Raw genomic sequence first — 17,027 nt, forward strand, 5'->3', positions numbered from 1 at the left:
ATTGAAATGAGATGAAGTACCGGAGGTTAAGAGGCTACAGCACGACTGAAGCGGGTCTCCAACCACCGCAGAGAGCGCGGACCGAGGACGCAATAATAGACTCATGAGATCAGGTTAGACAAGACTACCAGCGCATCTGAAATGGAATTTGACAGCTAAGCAAATCAAATGAAGCCGATTGATCCAGTTTGAAGAAGAAAGCTAATATGAACCACATCACATGACTTTTATCCAATGAAGACCTAGTAAAAGTTCATAGTGCTGGCGAGAGAGCTCTCTGACCGATAAACGCACACTTTGAGCTATGCTGGAAAAAATCAGCTTACCGCAGGAGAGCTAAACGGCATAGAGTGAGTAGAACTTGTTTTGGCAGTTATATTCACTTGATTGAAAAGAGTTAGAAGTTTGCTCTTTTCCAGATTTGTTGTTTAAGAACCACACAGTACTACAACTTACCAATGACCGCAGAGCAAAAGATTCAACAGATCTCTGAGAAAGCACATCAACCTGGCCAAGAAAGTCCATTGCATACCGTTGGCTTCGATGCTAGATTCCCTAATCAAAACCAGACCAAACACTGTTGGCAGTCATATGTGGATTACCACAAATGTATTAACATGAAGGGCGAGGACTTTGCACCATGCAAAGTGTTCTGGAGAACTTACTCCTCTCTGTGCCCTCTAGACTGGGTCGACAAGTGGGACGAACAAAGAGCGAAGGGGATTTTCCCAGGTGACATCAATCCATGAGGAGAGATAAAACACTTCCCGTGGAAGAATTTCCCATGACATTTTTTCTCTCTTCGTTCTAATGGTTGTCGGAGACATCTCTACTGGATCTCCAAGGGCCAAATTTCTACGACATATATTCATTTTTAAACATTAATGTTGAAATCCAGAGCAGTGCTAGTTCCCTTCTTGTGAGTGGGCGTGACAGGCTGCAGCACAAGATCAACATATGCTAGTGGAAATAACATCAAATTAAGTTAGCACGTACGTTAGTTAAGACGCGGAAAGAACTTTACAGCAAAATGTAACATTTTCTCATCCTGTCACTTCTTCGCCAAGGTTCAGTAAATAATCTCCTTAGCTTATAATAGCGCCAAGGCGCTGGTACGCAGAAATGGCTGAGTGGTGCCCCACTTAATGGGGTTACTAGATCGATCAGAGATATCTTTCAACAAATACCATGGGCACATGGCGCAGTTGGTAGCGCGCTTCCCTTGCAAGGAAGAGGTCATCGGTTCGATTCCGGTTGCGTCCAATTATTTTTAACTATCTTGATCAAAGTAGGAAGTCTTGAAGAGTTTTGAAGTTTGACACCACAAAGGCTCTCTCACCCAGGAGAACAGTATCCATTTGTCTCAAGCTCTCCTCGTAGCTTATGCTTGAAGTAGTATCAATTTTATCGACTGACAGAAGGTCGCTGCTCCTGTCCTTGTGCTCAAAAGACCTGGATAAGTGTCCGTACTTATTGTTCCTATCGATCAGTACTCCATTCCATCCAGCATTCTCAGCACCGCGCATGTCGTTGATTGCCTCATCGCCGATATGCCAGCACCGAGACCTGAGGGTCCCGAGGTCATTATTCTCTAGCAATCTGGGATACCTCTTCGCCATATCCTCAAGGGCATATTCGAAAATCTCTTTGGAGGGCTTTTTCAGATCTAGGTCGTATGATAAGAAGATATGCGGTTTAAAGTATTCGTACAGTCCAAGGTTTTGCAGCAATGTATATACCACCGGATCTGTGTTGCTGATGATACCTAAGATCACATCCGGATGCTTTGATTTAGCTTCTTTTATGAAATCAAGCACATCTGGATACACCTGGTAAGCTTGGTAACCCTCGAATCTCACTAAAATCTCCTCAACCATCTCTTTTGAGATCTCCAGCGGCTGGAAAACGTTCGTGATAAGCTTGCTCCACCATTCCACTGCGGTGATGCCTGTAAACTTGCCATAGTTCGGATGCCTATCCCTCAGCTCCTTGAAGACTTTGGGAAATTTCATGGTTAGTTGCATGGGATCGGCGATGACGTTGTATTTCTTGGCAACCAGGCAGTACTGCTGCATAACTGGCAGTGTCGTTGCATATAATGTGTTGTAAGCATCGAAGGTGATCACTGTGGGACTTTCAGGCTTCAGAGCATGCTTCCACCCACCAATTGGTATTCTTCTTGGAAAAGCCATTATCGAGTTACTACTGTAGCGGAAGTGTTGTCTTCGTTGTAGTAATATCACCAGCTAAGTCAGTACACTAAATACCAATAACTTCAAGGGAAACGAAGAAAGAGATAGATATTTCAGGGCAACAGCCAGTGACATTGGTTTGCTTGCTAATCCGTTTTTATTTAGTCGCAGGGGCACACACTGCCAACTTGAGTTCCTAAAGGGTCTGAGCTCATGCAATACCTTCGAAAAGCCTGCGAATTGCAACTCTTCATAGATCAGTGCCTTTGGGTTAGTGACAGCAAGCTCGATAGGTAAAAAAGCAGCTCAAGAAAGCAGCTCAAAGATCTACAGCGGCTCAAGGGTCCGATGACCATTAAGGAAATCGAAGATACGTCAAAATGGCGTCTTGTGTCCAGCTCAATCATTCCGGACCCCAAGCATGCTGTCAAAGAGCTCATAGATAATGCGATAGACGCTGGAGCCACCAGCATTTACGTTGACATAGATTCTAACACAAGCGGTTGTCATTACATTTGCGTTAGGGACGATGGTTCTGGCGTAGATAAAGCTGATAGGAATGCAATGTGCTTGAACCATGCCACTAGCAAAATAAGGTCGCAGGATGACCTATCCCACTTGAAGACTCTGGGATTCAGAGGACAGGCGCTCTTTTCTCTAGCAACATTAGCCAATAAGAAAGGTTCTATGGAAATTACAACAAAGAGTAAGTCTGAAAGTGTTGGCGAGAAGTGGCTGGTGCCCAAAGATGGCCTTACCAAAGGTATAGACCGTAAAAAGGTCTCATGTCCGTCAGGCACTACAGTACTGATCAAAAACCTCCTGCTGGGATTGAGAGCCCGGTATTTACACACAGTAGCTAGGGCGGCAAGAAGCAATGAAGAGATTCACCGTCTAACACAGCACTACTCTTTGATTTTCCGATCAATTCGATTCCACTTTTGTCTTGTTACTGTCGACAAGGATGGTCAAGTAACGAGGAAGCAATTGCAACAATCCTTGGAACCAAACCTTTCAAGAGTACGAGCCCTCTCAATAGCATCAAAGTTGAGGTCGCCAGTCTCAGATAACTTCCTCGTTAACGATAATTTGCCTGTCAATAAGTTTATTCATTTGAATGTCATACTGCCAAGAATGCAGCCGCAGACAGACGTCTGCGGGCTCAACAAAAATAAGAGGTTTCTCTCCGTTAACAATCGAATCATTTCGCTTCAACTGAACTTTGGGACTTCAGTCGCCAAAATAGTTAATAAAATTTACCGTGAAGCAAATTTAATGGATCCAACGACCTGGTATATTAACTTCGAATGTGACGCAAGAATTTTGGACGTGAATGTTGAACCGGGAAAAAATGATGTTATGATTAAGGACGTATCCATCGTCATGCGTCAACTGGAGGAGTCTCTCTCTGCGTATATTGTGGCGGAGTTGGGCAAGAAAGGATGTGAAGAAATCGAAATGACCGGGCGAATTCCAAGGCGTCCAGGCATATGTCAGGAAGCTACTGTGACAAGCCAAAAGCCAGGTAACAATGGAGGTGTATCCACGGTTAACGGTGATCAGCACGCTGGGAAACAGGGGGAAATCAAACGAAATGAATCACTGCTTCCTTCAGCGAATGAAAATGTACGCTCAGTCGGAAGCACATCGGCGCTGCGATGCGCCAAGCGCCAAGCTGCATCTGATTATGTGTATCCAGATGAGATTCGATGGAAGTGCAACTTAAATTCGGATGATGCGGTTGGAACACAGGAAGTAACCAATCGCCATTGCTCATCGTCGCTGGAAAGCTCGCCAATCCCGGGCTGTGAGAATGAGGATATGGAGGTGGCACGAAACATATCCCTTTCGAACCCGTTCATGATCGCAAAGCTGAAGCACTTCAGCGTAAAGCAGCGCAAAATTGAAGTACCGCAGAAGAATCTTGATAATTCGAGCTCCCATGATTCCGCTGATGTTGCTCACCTCGAATCGAGAAGATATCTGGAAAGTGCACCTACTTATCCGCGAGCGGATTTCAAGCAACCTAGCTTGTCATCCACCTGCGGTGATACAACGCTGATAGATGAAGAGATTGTAGATGAGGAAAGGATAGGCCATAAAGCCTGCTTAGCTTCAAGAAGGCTACGACTGTATTCAGAGCATACAGAAGGCGTTACACAGTCTGTCGACTACAATTATGGCAAGTACAGTCAAAGTGCTTACAAAAACGAACTACAGTGGTTAAGCAGAGATTCTGATCCGAAAAACCGCGTAACCGAAAGCCTTATTGCCCTTTCAAAGGACCTGAAGGACAAGAGAATTTCGCTCTCTCGCGCAAAAGAGGGATGGTTCATACTGACCAACTGAAGCAGTTCTTCGTTATTCCTCGTTCCATTTGCCGCCCAATCCTGTCCTGAAAAACTACTCGATGCCGTATCGCCTTAGTTTTACTTCCCCAAAAGCGGTAAGCTAAGTCTAGTTATAAAACGACGATGCTGCTAGCCCTCTAATTAACAACCAACGGCTTTGCCTTTGTTTGCTCAAATGAGATATATTACAGGATTCGTGAAGCCTTTCTTGGAAATTTGATCCTCATGTATCTTCATGAAGCGCATAGGCTCGATTTGAGCAATATGTAAGTAGCTAGAGGGGAAAACACGTATTTTCCAGAAGTTTAGGTTTCACTTCTGGCCAGCCCTTCTTCATCTATAGATTACCAACGCTTTGGCTAAGCCTTTTTATTTAGAAATGCTACCATATAGTCAACGATGGTTAATTCCTTCATGTGCCGTCTTTACTTGTAGAGAGTTCGACGCCAGATCAGTAATGAAAGAAAGCATCATTCTTGGCGAAACAGAATGCGTCAGAGATTTCTATAGCCTCATAGGTCCCCTGTAAGCTAGTGAGAACTCTATACTCGAAGGAATGTATGTCTGTTACTTTATGAGTTTCCACTATTTGAGGCCTCTTTCTACCCTCTGCTTCTTCAGTTCTGACATAGGTCAGTGAGAAAGGTGGAGTTCCTTCAAACGAGAAGATGACCTCCGCTTGGTCTCCCTCATGAATGTCCTCTACGGCATTCTGTCCCTGGGAAACAGTGACGGATGGTATAGGATGGACAACCAGAGATAGTCTATCAAACTCTTTCTTCATATTCGGCTTGGTGAAGTCTACCATGCATTGCGATGTCGAGTCGCCTATGGAAAGGATGGAGATTGTACCGGGCTCTGTGGCTAACCTTACAAATTGTGATGTATGCTCCTTAAGTTTGAGTTGCGCCCCGTTGAATTCATACCTGATGTTGAAAGGAGCATTACCGCTCAACTGATATGCGACGTAATCGCCAACACAATAGTCGGCCGTCGGATCAAGCAAGTGAATTTTAGGAACATCTGTCACAGATATCCATACATGTTCATTTTCTGTAGCGATCTTATCATTGGCGCATCCATTGGCGTCTACCACTTTTTCAATTGCGATGAGGTGATTTCCTAATTTCAGATTCTCATAAAGTCTCCTGTAATTGAATGAGCCCGGTACAATTTTATCAATTGTGCAATGTTCGGTTCTGCTTGTACTTTCATGATATATACTGAAAGTGACAGAAAACGGTGCTTCTCCATAATTAAACCTCAAACTGATAGGAGCTAATGAAGACGTTTCCTCATTCACAGCAGTTGAGCAAGCCCTGAAAATCTTTCCTGAATCGGAAAATTTTACTTCTGGTAGTGGATTGACCTTTTGCTTGACTATGACCTCCGGAGACGAATAGGAAGCCTTGGAGAAATCTTCCTCGCCATAGTTCGAGTCATAAAGAGCGCTTATTATCACAATGTGTTCTCCAGGTTCCTCGTTTCGCAGCCTTATTGTTGCATATTTCGTCGCAACCTGTATGGCTTTACTAATTGAATGTCCATTTGGCGTGACCAGATCAAACCTCAATGAAAATGGCGGAGAACCGGATAAAGCCAAGTCCAATACGCTCTCAGTACCCTGACATACCTCATGTTTGACAAAATTTGTATCACTTACTTTTTCGATCTTACTGTTAGCCACAACCGTAAAACTGGGCTTGTCTAAGAAACCAACCTCAAAGTGGCTCTCCGGATCTTCGATGATCCCGCTGCAGCTGGAATCACGAACATCAACTAACTTGTACCTTCCTTCATTGCTAACTTTAAGGACAGGCTTATAACTCGAATGAAATTGAGTTTCATATACCCCAAGGAGCTGACCGTGAGAATCGAAATGTTCGTATTTAACCGTGAAAGGTGCCTCACCTGCTAGCTTTAAAGGAATATGCGCTTGAGAGCCTTGCTTGATCTTGACTTGATTTGAATTATCCAGAAGATTGAATGCGGCAGAAGGTATATCCCTTCTAATTTTTATTCTTGCGTCCGGCTCACTTAAGCCTACGAGGCAGTCAGAAGAATCCTTGACGGAAACCAATGAAACGATATAATCTCCGCCAACTTCGAAGCGTGGAATTTCGATCTCATAATCGTAAGTGAGCAGGTTATCAACCTTCCGCGAGCTTCTTTTATTCGAAGAAGTCTCCACAATGTCATAAGTCAATGAAAAGGGCGGCTCTCCATGAAATGTTACTGGAACCTTCGTTTGCTCACCGAGACATAGCTCTACTTCCTTCAGTGTCTTAAATTTGGCGCTAGGTTTCACTCTCATCGAAGTCTTAAATGTGTACTTCTCACGGGGAACCAAAGAAATCTGATCGGTGAATAGTTTATTTGTCAAATGATCGAAGACAATTTCATAATTGCCTTCGATGGTGGGGTTATAGCTGAATTGGCTTCTTGTCCCTTCCGATGTATATCTTTTAGTGTCATAGAGCCTCCACTTTTTATTTTCTTCCATTTTGTATATCATTGCCATGTACTGGAATGGTGGGGCCCCAGTAAAGGTTAGATCAAAATTTAGCCCGACTTGACCAACACACTGATCAAGTATAGGTGTCGACTTGACATCTAACTGTGGCGGCACAGGTTTTGTTATTAGAATACTTGATTTTCCGATGACAACCCCAGGACAGTGCTTCGAAGAGATGCCTTCAAGCTTGTAGGTTCCGGGGGATTCAGCTTGAAATGAAGCATGATGAGATGTTGTCGAGATGCTCCGCAAATGCAGTTTCTGCTTCTCATCAACAAATGATATGTTCGCAGAATAGGGAGCGGAATCTTCCCAAGTTGGCGGTTTTTCGAACTTAACAACGATGGCTCTTTTCGTCGATGATTTGGGGTCAAATTTCTCATCTAAGGAACCTCTAGGTATTTCGTGGACTTTAAAATCATATGAAACCTGATAATCTTCTTGCAGAGCTTCAGGAATTTTGGTAAAATCCATAACATTTCCCAAGCCATCGACCAGCTTATCAATCTTGTAAACGTAATGACCGTCTTGAGAAGCCGTCGTATCCAAGTTGATTGTCACAGGATAGTTGCGGCCCCATTTTAAATCCGACAAGTCGGTAGCAGAAAAGATATGCTTCCGTGTTGATTGAAGGGGCGTTTCAAAAAATTCGGGAACCAGGTTGGTGTCGACGTAAGTACGAGCCTTACCATTAATGCTTTTGGTGTATGTGAGTTTCATGGGTGGTACCCCCTGAACCTCCAACGAGACTCTATCCGAGTCACCAATGCATCTATCCGAGCTTCCATGACCAGTGATCGATGCTACAGGACAGTAAGGAATGACTAAATGAGACTGGTAAACCTTGAGACTGAAATCCTTTGTATCGACAATTTTTTTGATCTGATAGAATCCAACATCGTTGAGCGGCAATTCAATATATCGTATCGTCGAAGTATCTTGCACTCTTTGGCTCATTAACCTATCTCGAGAAAGAAGACCGGATAAATCTTCAACTAACCTGAATTCCTTACTTGTCAAATTTCTCAGCTCTGATCTGTCAGTGTAAATATCCCTGTACTCGAGCTGGACCAAGGAAATATCAGCCGTCGAGTTAATTCTAATGGGAACCTTAACATGTCCTTCTGGCACGAGGCTGGCGTCCATGGGCAGACAGAACGAATCATGCAATGGGTTAAACATGGCCGTATTCTCAGGCAATATCTTTATAGTCAAAGCTCCTCTGAAATGCGATGAGGAATCCATAACTTTTCTCATGTTTACCGACGAGCCAGTCAAGCTGACCTCCTTGGTACTGAGCTTTCTCCACGCCGCTCCAAAGACCGATAGTAGGGCAAAGCCGTGTTCGTTCGATATAAGAACGGTGATGACGGTCATTGCGACGATTTGAACAGTGACGGCCCACGGCTGGAAAGTTAGCTTAGGAATCTTGAAGCTCGGCAAGAAGTACAAAAAAAGCGAATCAATGATCAGGTATTTGAAGATGAAACTCAGTCTGGAGCTGTCGAATAGTCGGCCTACCACCGCCACCTTGTTCTTCAGCACGATAAGGTCGTAGACCTTGTATCCTTGAATGATGGCGAAGATGAGAAGCGCCAAAGCTCGCTGTCGCGAAGCTTCAAGAACCTCTGGAGAAATCAATGGCTGAGATTGAAGCTCCCCGAAACGTTTCCCATCCGGGCCAAGTGTATATTTTGTATCGCCGCGAGCTCTGCCATCCGATAGAGTTGAAGACACACGATCATAGCTTTTCGAAGAGCGAAATCGCCATTCCTGACTTCCCGACGTTCGACCGTCAATTGCTTGATATGTTGAGGACGTTGAAGAAGCGCCAATCCAATGATTGCCTCTTGGCGTGTTAGAATTCAACATGAAGCCTCGATTTCTCTGCCGCCCAAGGTGTCTCCAATTCTGGCCTCGAAGATGCCACCAATCGACTCTCTTGGGAACCACTCATCGCTACTAAAACTGTCTATTCACTGTTCTTGCTTGCAACTTTTCTGTTTACCAATTGCATCTCGGCCTTCGTAAAAAACGACCATAATAAGACCTCAGCGCTTAAAAGAAGTCGATTCTTTGTGAACCAAGTTCTCTACCTACCACTTCTTGAACGTGGAAGTCTCTCTGTGAAGAGGTTTATGGACTGAACAGCAGTCGCAAAGACGTGGGGATTACAGCTACGCGAAAGAATGATCACCCTGAGGCGCTAGTGATATGTTTATCTAAGGCTTACCTTATAGGTTGACAGCCTTGGTGCTACTGAGGAGCCCTTATTGCAATACGTTGCAACATTTCGAATAGCAGGCAAAGCTTTATTCTTCAGATGGCGGATTGAACCAGATGGTTGTCTTTAAACAGAGTTACAGCTGGCGTGAGCTTGCACCGCTACGCTGGTAAGCTACAGGTACAGAAGTGGCGACCTTCACCAGGAGCAGGAATCCGCCAGGGACCTCGGCGGCGTTGCAAACCGATAAGATTCCGGTATCGGGCCCTCTCGCGTTTCGACTGCACGTCTCGTAGGTTCAGCTTCACCTTTTGCGCTTGTCAGGTGTTTAGGTAACCTTAAGAGGAATTGCCGTGGCTTTATGCCTACTATGTGTCAGGTACGAGGGCGCGATGCCAGATGTCGTTAAATATCTGGGTGCAATATCGCAGAAATCCGGAGCGGGAACGTCACATGATGGCCGCAAGACGACAGTTTCGCATGTTGGAATCGCCCTCATGACTGAATGATATCCAGCGAATTGCCGCTACGAGGCAATAGATCATCTGTTTCCAAGAGCAGGCTAACGAAGACCCTTTACATGTTCAATTAGAAGCGGTATCTGCAGAAGCGGCGTGAGAAGAAGAAAGTACAAGAGCATTCGCATTCAGCTAAGCGTGCAGGAATATAAGACAGTAAGTGATATTGAAAGCTGATTTTACTACTGCTATACTGGCGAGCGGTGAGCGTAGCGTGGTTATGAGCATCTATCAAGTGTTGCGTAAGTTCGCAACTTTCATAGGCCCGGGCATCATGGTCAGTGTGGCCTATATGGATCCAGGCAATTATTCTACCAGTGTCTCCGGTGGTGCGCAGTTCAAATATACTTTACTTTTCTCAGTTTTCATTTCGAATATCTTTGCCGTTTTACTTCAGTGTCTCTGCGTGAAACTTGGCACTGTCACTGGTTATGATCTTGCAGAAAATTGCCGTCGTCATTTGCCTCGAAAGCTCAACCTGGTAGTTTACTTTTTTGCAGAGCTGGCGATCATAGCGACCGATCTGGCGGAGGTCGTAGGTACCGCGGTCGCACTGCAGATTCTATTTGGGATTCCTTTGACTTATGGGGTGATTCTCACCGTATTGGATGTTCTAGTCATTCTGATGTTTTACCAACAAGATGGTGCATCCATGAAAAAGGTTAGAGCTTTTGAACTTTTCGTTAGCGGTTTAGTGGCCGCGACCGTCATCTGCTTTCTTCTCGAATTGTTCAAGATAACAATTCCCGATAAATTGGAGCTAATAAGAGGATATCTTCCCTCAGCAATAATCTTCAAGGATCAAGGAGCTTTGTATATCTCCTTGGGGATTCTGGGGGCTACAGTCATGCCTCATTCATTGTATCTGGGCTCTTCATTGGTTAAACCACGTTTGCAAGAATTCGACATCAAACGATATGGCAAGGTAGGTAAGCGTCCAAGTGTCAAGGCCATCAAGTACAACTTGAATTACTCGTATGCTGAACTGATAATTTCATTGTTTCTGATTGCAACATTCGTAAATTCAGCCATTTTGATTGTTGCTGGTGCAACTCTATACGGTCAACCCGAGGCTAAGGATGCTGATTTGTTATCAATCTACAATCTACTGGTTCATTATATTTCGCCCGCGGCAGGTTTAATATTTGCTCTGGCAATGATCTTTTCAGGCCAATCCGCTGGAATCATTTGCACAGTCGCTGGCCAGATAGTCTCCGAAGGCTTTTTGAAATGGTCACTGCCGCCATGGGCAACAAGGCTTGGTACGAGACTAATTGCGATTGTTCCATGTTTGTTCATTACCTTGACCATGGGCGAGCGCGGTATTTCAGATGTGCTTAACTTTTCGCAGGTGGTTTTATCCTTGATCCTTCCTATCGTGTCAGCGCCTCTGATATACTTCACAGCCAACAGGAAAATAATGACAGTCATTGACGAACATGGAGAAGGAGAAAACGAAGATGAGAACACTCCTCTGACAATGCCAGGTGGCAAAACTGTTGATTACACTAATAGCAGATGGTTAACCATTTCTGCTTTCATTGTTTGGGCCATCATCGGCGCATTGAATTGTTATTTAGTTTTTAGCTTTCTGCTGGGAGCTGATGTTCATTTTTGATAGAAAGTTGAACAAAAAACATATTGCATCAAGCCTTCAAGGCTGCTCTTTGACTAAAAGTTACATAACCCAACTATTAATAGACTTATTTTTTCGATTTTCTCTTCCTCGTAGGCTGCAGTCTCACCACGGGTATACTACCATTGTAATTAGCTTGAAGCACGGGGAAGGATCTGCAATGCTTCATTGGTAACTCTTTAACTTGTTTTGCTAACACAACCTCTTTCAAGAGCCTGCGAGCCTTGTTGTAAAGCTTTACCTCTTCAGCGGATGGCTTGATAATTTTATTCATTACTCTGTCTTTTCTCAGGTTCCGAATTTGCAGAAGGATTGATGTGACAAGTTGGGCCTGTGTGCCGTCTTTGAAACCGTCAATTTCATCGTCATCAATATAGTTGGAAGGCTTCCAATCAAAAAGATTTTCCAGTTTGATAGAATGTTGCTGAGCGAGTGGTTTCTCAGCATCGTCAAAGGCCGCCTTTTGGTCTTCATCTTTCATCTCCTCCTTATTGTCAACTGTACTAGACTCACCATTCAGCAACGCACCCTCCTCTTTCCCTTCATGCAGATTATCCTCTAATTTTGTTTTATCCATAGGTTCCCTTGACCCTTCTTTCTTATCCTCTGCAGCATTGTTCTCTGCGTCCTGGTATATCTGTAAGTAACCGACTCTCTGCAACCATATGATACCGCGCGTGGTTGAATCGATGACTGTGCCATTTTCGTTGAAAGATGGGGCCCACGGCTTGTAATCGCCATATTTCAACCACATCGTTGTCGGTAGAGCATACCAATTAGGATGCAAAAATCTGGTCATCATCTCTGTCGGAGGTAATGTCGGATCGGGTATGTTACTGGTATTGGCGGCGACAAAACCTAATTTGGGAGCCTCTTCACAGATATTTGTCTGAGGTATGACTTTGTTTATCTCGAAGTTGCTATTGGGCAGCTCTTGTGGCCTATTGTCCAGATTAGATTTTGCAATCATCGAGGAGAAAAGTTCCAGCTCCCTCGTTTTGATATAGTATGTCTCTGCCACTGGAACCTTGTAATTAGTGGAAATCTTGATGAAGTCATGTGCAATCACGCTGTCAAGCTCTGTTTCCGTATCAGTCACCAAGCTGGTATCTGTTTTGCCGTTGTTGAGTGAAATACCGAGTTTGTAACATTCTCTCAGTATCAACTCTATGGCAAACTTATAGAACTTGTCGACCATTTGATAATTTCTAGTTCCCTGAGAGTAATAATGAATAAGCATAGTACACACTAGCTTGATATCATGGTAAAGCCTGTAAAATCCACCCTGTTCGGGTGCATACATTCCATCTTCGAACTTCTGCGATATCGTAGTCAATTTCAATTTGTCTTCACTCTTAATCACTCCATATGCATCGCTTCTTCGTTTGATATAAGTACAATATGACGTGAATATCTTATTAGGATCTTTCTCGTAGAATGTACAGGGAAAACTTTCATCCAGAACCTTGCATTTCGACGATGCTCTATATCTCGTTGTTAGTAACTAGTTGTATAACTTGATACCTGGAAAATAAAGAAAAACATACTCTTTTAAAATACAGTGCAAACTTGAGAGAAGCTCAGCCAAATCCATCTTGAATAGCCTCTGATGAGACCTCCTTCTTGCTCTTCTGATCTGAGAGGAACCAGTCAGTAACCTGCTTTAACATTTGAATATGCGGTTGACCCACAGTTTTTCCCAGAGAGCGCGTTGCGCAACAACATTTCATACGACACATTGTAATAACGACTATATAAACCCAAGTATTTAGTTAAGTCGAGAGTCGAATCACTTGGTTTGCTGCTGTATGGCACTGTAGCTCTTGTTTGGGATGATTTTCTGTACTTTCCATTGGCCATTGATCCTCTTTTGGTGGACTGCAACGGGGTTTAAGTCCCATCCGATTTTTAAATCGCTGTCGACAGTCGCACCAAATCTCGGAATCACGTAGCAATACCTTTCAGATGGCGAAACGTCTATAGATTTCATTCCGTGGCCTGAGAGTGGTTTGCTGTAAGATACCAATGATCCCTTGCCCGCTATGTTTGCCAGAGGAGTGCTCTTGATATCGCACAGTGAGTTCATTCTTGTCTTGCCGTTGTTACCGAGATGCAGCGAATGGTACACGAGGAATTTGGGAGGTAACTCGCCTGCATTTGTGAGTATGGATGACGGATGAATGTAGACAAAACACTCAGAAATATCAGGGGTCTTTGTAGCGAGTACAGGCACATAAGGAATGTTTATAATCGAGGTCTTGTTGGTGATGGGGACTTCCTCTGGGTAGAGGAAGTCGGCTCTGATTGCGACCTGATCGACGAAGCCCGCGCATATCATTTGTTTCAGTAATCTGAGCTGAATATCTTGTGGCACATCACATTTCAAATCTCCGTCCGTGACAGTAGCGGCGACGTTTTCCTCCCGAGTGCTTGATTTAATGATGTACATTAACTGTTTCCGTAATTTCAAAATTTCATCCATGAACTTGGCTCTGAGGAAGTTGTCACGCAGGAAGCGTGGTCTCTCATTCTTCGCTATGAAATCAAAGGCACAGATAGCGCTTAATAGACGGAAGACATCACTGTACTTATCTAACCGAGAAAAACGAGCCTTGCACTTGAAGTACTTTGATCTCAGTGCTTTCTCTTTTTCTTTGTCGTCGCTATTGTCTTCTTCGGCGTCTTCACTCTTCAAACCAACCTCTTGCTCTTTCAGGAAGGGATCACCGACAGATAGTGCGCTTACGATGGTGACTGCATATGGCAGACAGTCCTTCTCTTCAGAAATTAGAAGAAGCTTGGAAAATCTTGGAGATATTGGGAACAAACTCATCATTCTGCCATCCTCTGTAATTCTCTCTGCAGAATCCAATGCACCTAAACGCAGAAGCAAGTTCATGGCCTTGTGGATAGAGTTCCGCTCAGGTGGGGTAGGAAAAGGAAAATTCAAGACATTTTGAATAGCCATGCTCTTCATCTGCAGTACAACACTCTCAACTGGCATTCTTAGGATCTCAGGACGTGAGAACTGTTCGAAATCGTGTTCAAAAACAGCAGAGGAATACAGCCTGTAGCAGTGACCGGGACCTGTACGCCCCGCACGACCACTTCTTTGATCTGCGCCGGCTTTACTTACCCAACCAATTTCAAAGCTCTGAACGCCGGTGTCTTCATTGTACTTGCGCTCCTTAGATCTACCACAGTCTACCACGTATTTTATGCCGGGAATGGTCAACGAAGTCTCAGCAACATTAGTAGCAACGATGCAGAGTCTTGAACCAGTCGGCGGTTCGTTAAAGATCTTCATTTGTTCACTTGTAGGCAGCAAGGAGTAAAGTGGCAAAACGTACAAAGGATCATTCTCCGTTTGACCTTCTTCCAGACACTCGTCGAACCCCTCCTCTCCCTCGGAATTGTTTTCGCCGTCATCCTCTGAACCCAGCTCATCATCAAAATTTTCCTCATCAGCGATTTCTACGCTGAATTCAACGTCTTCTGTTTCCAAATCAGCAGTTTTTGGGTTGATTTTGACACTTATCGTGTTTGATTCCAAATCTTTGGGCACTTTATGTTCTTTTCTAAACGGGAATTCTCGTCTCAATCTTTTTACCATTTGATTGATCTCTTGTTGACCTGTCAAAAATACTAAGATGGCTCCAGGAGGCAGTCGTCTATGAATCTTACAAGTCTTTTTGAAAGCTTCTTCCATATAATCATACGGCGTCCTGCGGTTGAAGTGTACAGCTACGGGAAACTGCCTAGCATCAACCTTCAGAATGGGTGGTGGCGAGGAGAATAGCGCAGTGTTCTCACTGAAATCAGCGACTCTTAGTGTTGCAGACATGATAATTAACTTCAGTTTCTTATTTTTCTTTGGATCTTTGGCGTGCTCTTTTGCACGCAGCCTGATACATCGGCTAAGCATGCCGATTAATATATCAGTGTTTATATTTCTTTCATGAGCTTCATCAATGATGATGGATGAATATTTGGTGAGTCTAAAATCTTTCATCATCTCTCTCAGCAGAACACCATCAGTCATGAAGGCGATTCTAGTGTCTTCCTTCAGGTTAGAATCGAATCTAATTTTGTAGCCGACTTTACTCCCGTGATCGCCCAATTCAGATGAAACACGGTTTGCCATCGAAACTGCTGCCACTCTTCGCGGTTGCGTGACACCTATCATTCCCGGATAGTCTGGTGAATCAACGTTGCCAAATCCGGACTCGTACAAGAATTGCGGCACTTGAGTGGTCTTACCAGAACCGGTCTCACCACATATTATAACGACGTCATTGTGGTGGATCGCCTCCATGATTCTATGTTCTTCCCCAAAAACAGGCAACTTCATTCTGATCTCTTGTATCTCAGCCGGCCTCGCTACATTGACGTAAAAAGCCTTCCTCTGCGAATGTTCATCCACAGGTATGACTGTTTCTATCAGACCATCCTCCAAATCTTCTTCTCTAATTACAGGTTGATATTTGACAGCTGGTTTTGGCATCACAATTTCTACATCACGGCCCTCAATCTGTTTAACCTGCTGATTAGCCCATTTTTTGAAATCATCGGCAGCTGAGTACTGCACTCCCTCTTCAAGCGCTTCAGTGCTACTGTCACTGCTGTGCTCATCAGAATCGCTAGCGCCTTGTGAACTGCCTTCTTCATCCTCTTGAGAACTCGACCTGAAATCCATCTCATCCTCCAAGTCATTTTTTTTCCTTTCAGCAAGTTCAATCCGCCGTCTCCAACTGTACTTGGGTTTAGACGTCTTTTTATGGACAACTTGAGCATTGGAAAATCCAAATCCGAAAGCAGAACCACCCACGCTGGCTGGCCTACGATCAACAAAGCTCGATTGCTGCTTAGCTTTGTCAACCTCGATATCGCCGTCACCTTCATGAGCATCACTTCCTCCATGATCTTGGTCCCAATCTCTAGTTTCGTGCTCCTCATACAAAATTTCGGCAGTATCCGCATTACCCCTTCCCTGTCTTTCTAAGCTTAATGCCTCTTGAAATGCTTCTTTCTTTGTTTGTTTGCCCTGTCCCAGGGTTTTCAAAGGCTTCATCAAGGACGTATCTATCTTGTAATCCTGTAGTTTCTCAATGATAAGCTTCTTCTCCTCTCTTTTCAGTTGATGCTCGATGAATTTCTCCAACCTCTTCTTCTTCTGCTTCGAAACCTTTGATTCTTTGGGTGCAAACAATTCCTCCAATTTCCGCTTCTTTAGCTGTTTTTCCTCTTTGCTCATCGGTTTCAAAAGCACTGCATTGCTATCTTCATTTTCCTCTATAACTGATCCCTTCTCATCCGACTGATCTTGTTTTCCATCTTCTAGATGTCTGAAGTACTGTTTATTTCTGACTTTCTTCAGCTCTTTAAGCTTGGCCATATGGCCCGCCCTAGCCTTCTCATTGAATCTTTTCCTATACGTACCCATGACTCTGGTACTATGTGCTGGCAACCGCTTCAGCTAAAGAAAAGTTCTCTGCCTGGCCTTAAGAGCACCAATGTAGCAAGCGATGAGATGCGATGAGATACGATGCCTTTAGATTAATCTCAAAATTTTTGACTATAAGCGAAGAGAA

At 44.0% G+C, this 17,027-nt stretch overlaps 7 protein-coding genes and 1 non-coding gene across 8 annotated transcripts; 4 read left to right on the forward strand and 4 right to left on the reverse strand.

Moving 5' to 3' along the window:
- Positions 1 to 458: 458 nt before the first annotated feature.
- On the forward strand, positions 459 to 749 carry COX12 (cytochrome c oxidase subunit VIb; the record flags this gene model as incomplete). The annotated part of the gene is made up of 1 exon (XM_037281297.1): positions 459 to 749. The coding sequence occupies one exon, from the start codon at positions 459 to 461 to the stop codon at positions 747 to 749; it is 291 nt and encodes a 96-aa protein (XP_037137192.1).
- Positions 750 to 1,190: 441 nt separating this feature from the next.
- Positions 1,191 to 1,263, forward strand: HG536_0Atrna1A. Its single transcript has one exon. It is a non-coding gene; the product is annotated as a tRNA-Ala (tRNA).
- Positions 1,264 to 1,283: 20 nt separating this feature from the next.
- On the reverse strand, positions 1,284 to 2,192 carry DPI35 (Dpi35p; the record flags this gene model as incomplete). The annotated part of the gene is made up of 1 exon (XM_037281298.1): positions 1,284 to 2,192. One exon carries the CDS (start codon positions 2,190 to 2,192, stop codon positions 1,284 to 1,286), a length of 909 nt encoding a protein of 302 aa, XP_037137193.1.
- A 348-nt stretch (positions 2,193 to 2,540) lies between these two features.
- Positions 2,541 to 4,541, forward strand: MLH2 (mismatch repair protein MLH2; the record flags this gene model as incomplete). Its single annotated transcript, XM_037281299.1, has 1 exon — positions 2,541 to 4,541. One exon carries the CDS (start codon positions 2,541 to 2,543, stop codon positions 4,539 to 4,541), a length of 2,001 nt encoding a protein of 666 aa, XP_037137194.1.
- Positions 4,542 to 4,994: 453 nt separating this feature from the next.
- On the reverse strand, positions 4,995 to 8,930 carry POM152 (Pom152p; the record flags this gene model as incomplete). Its single annotated transcript, XM_037281300.1, has 1 exon — positions 4,995 to 8,930. The coding sequence occupies one exon, from the start codon at positions 8,928 to 8,930 to the stop codon at positions 4,995 to 4,997; it is 3,936 nt and encodes a 1,311-aa protein (XP_037137195.1).
- Positions 8,931 to 10,020: 1,090 nt separating this feature from the next.
- Positions 10,021 to 11,418, forward strand: SMF3 (putative divalent metal ion transporter SMF3; the record flags this gene model as incomplete). Its single annotated transcript, XM_037281301.1, has 1 exon — positions 10,021 to 11,418. One exon carries the CDS (start codon positions 10,021 to 10,023, stop codon positions 11,416 to 11,418), a length of 1,398 nt encoding a protein of 465 aa, XP_037137196.1.
- Positions 11,419 to 11,503: 85 nt separating this feature from the next.
- On the reverse strand, positions 11,504 to 12,739 carry RSC58 (Rsc58p; the record flags this gene model as incomplete). Its single annotated transcript, XM_037281302.1, has 1 exon — positions 11,504 to 12,739. One exon carries the CDS (start codon positions 12,737 to 12,739, stop codon positions 11,504 to 11,506), a length of 1,236 nt encoding a protein of 411 aa, XP_037137197.1.
- A 486-nt stretch (positions 12,740 to 13,225) lies between these two features.
- ECM16 (ATP-dependent RNA helicase ECM16) lies at positions 13,226 to 16,879 on the reverse strand (the record flags this gene model as incomplete). The annotated part of the gene is made up of 1 exon (XM_037281303.1): positions 13,226 to 16,879. One exon carries the CDS (start codon positions 16,877 to 16,879, stop codon positions 13,226 to 13,228), a length of 3,654 nt encoding a protein of 1,217 aa, XP_037137198.1.
- Between the last annotated feature and the right edge of the window lie 148 nt (positions 16,880 to 17,027).

Source organism: Torulaspora globosa, chromosome 1 (genome assembly GCF_014133895.1).
Source record: "Torulaspora globosa chromosome 1, complete sequence".
Classification (NCBI taxonomy): domain Eukaryota; kingdom Fungi; phylum Ascomycota; class Saccharomycetes; order Saccharomycetales; family Saccharomycetaceae; genus Torulaspora; species Torulaspora globosa.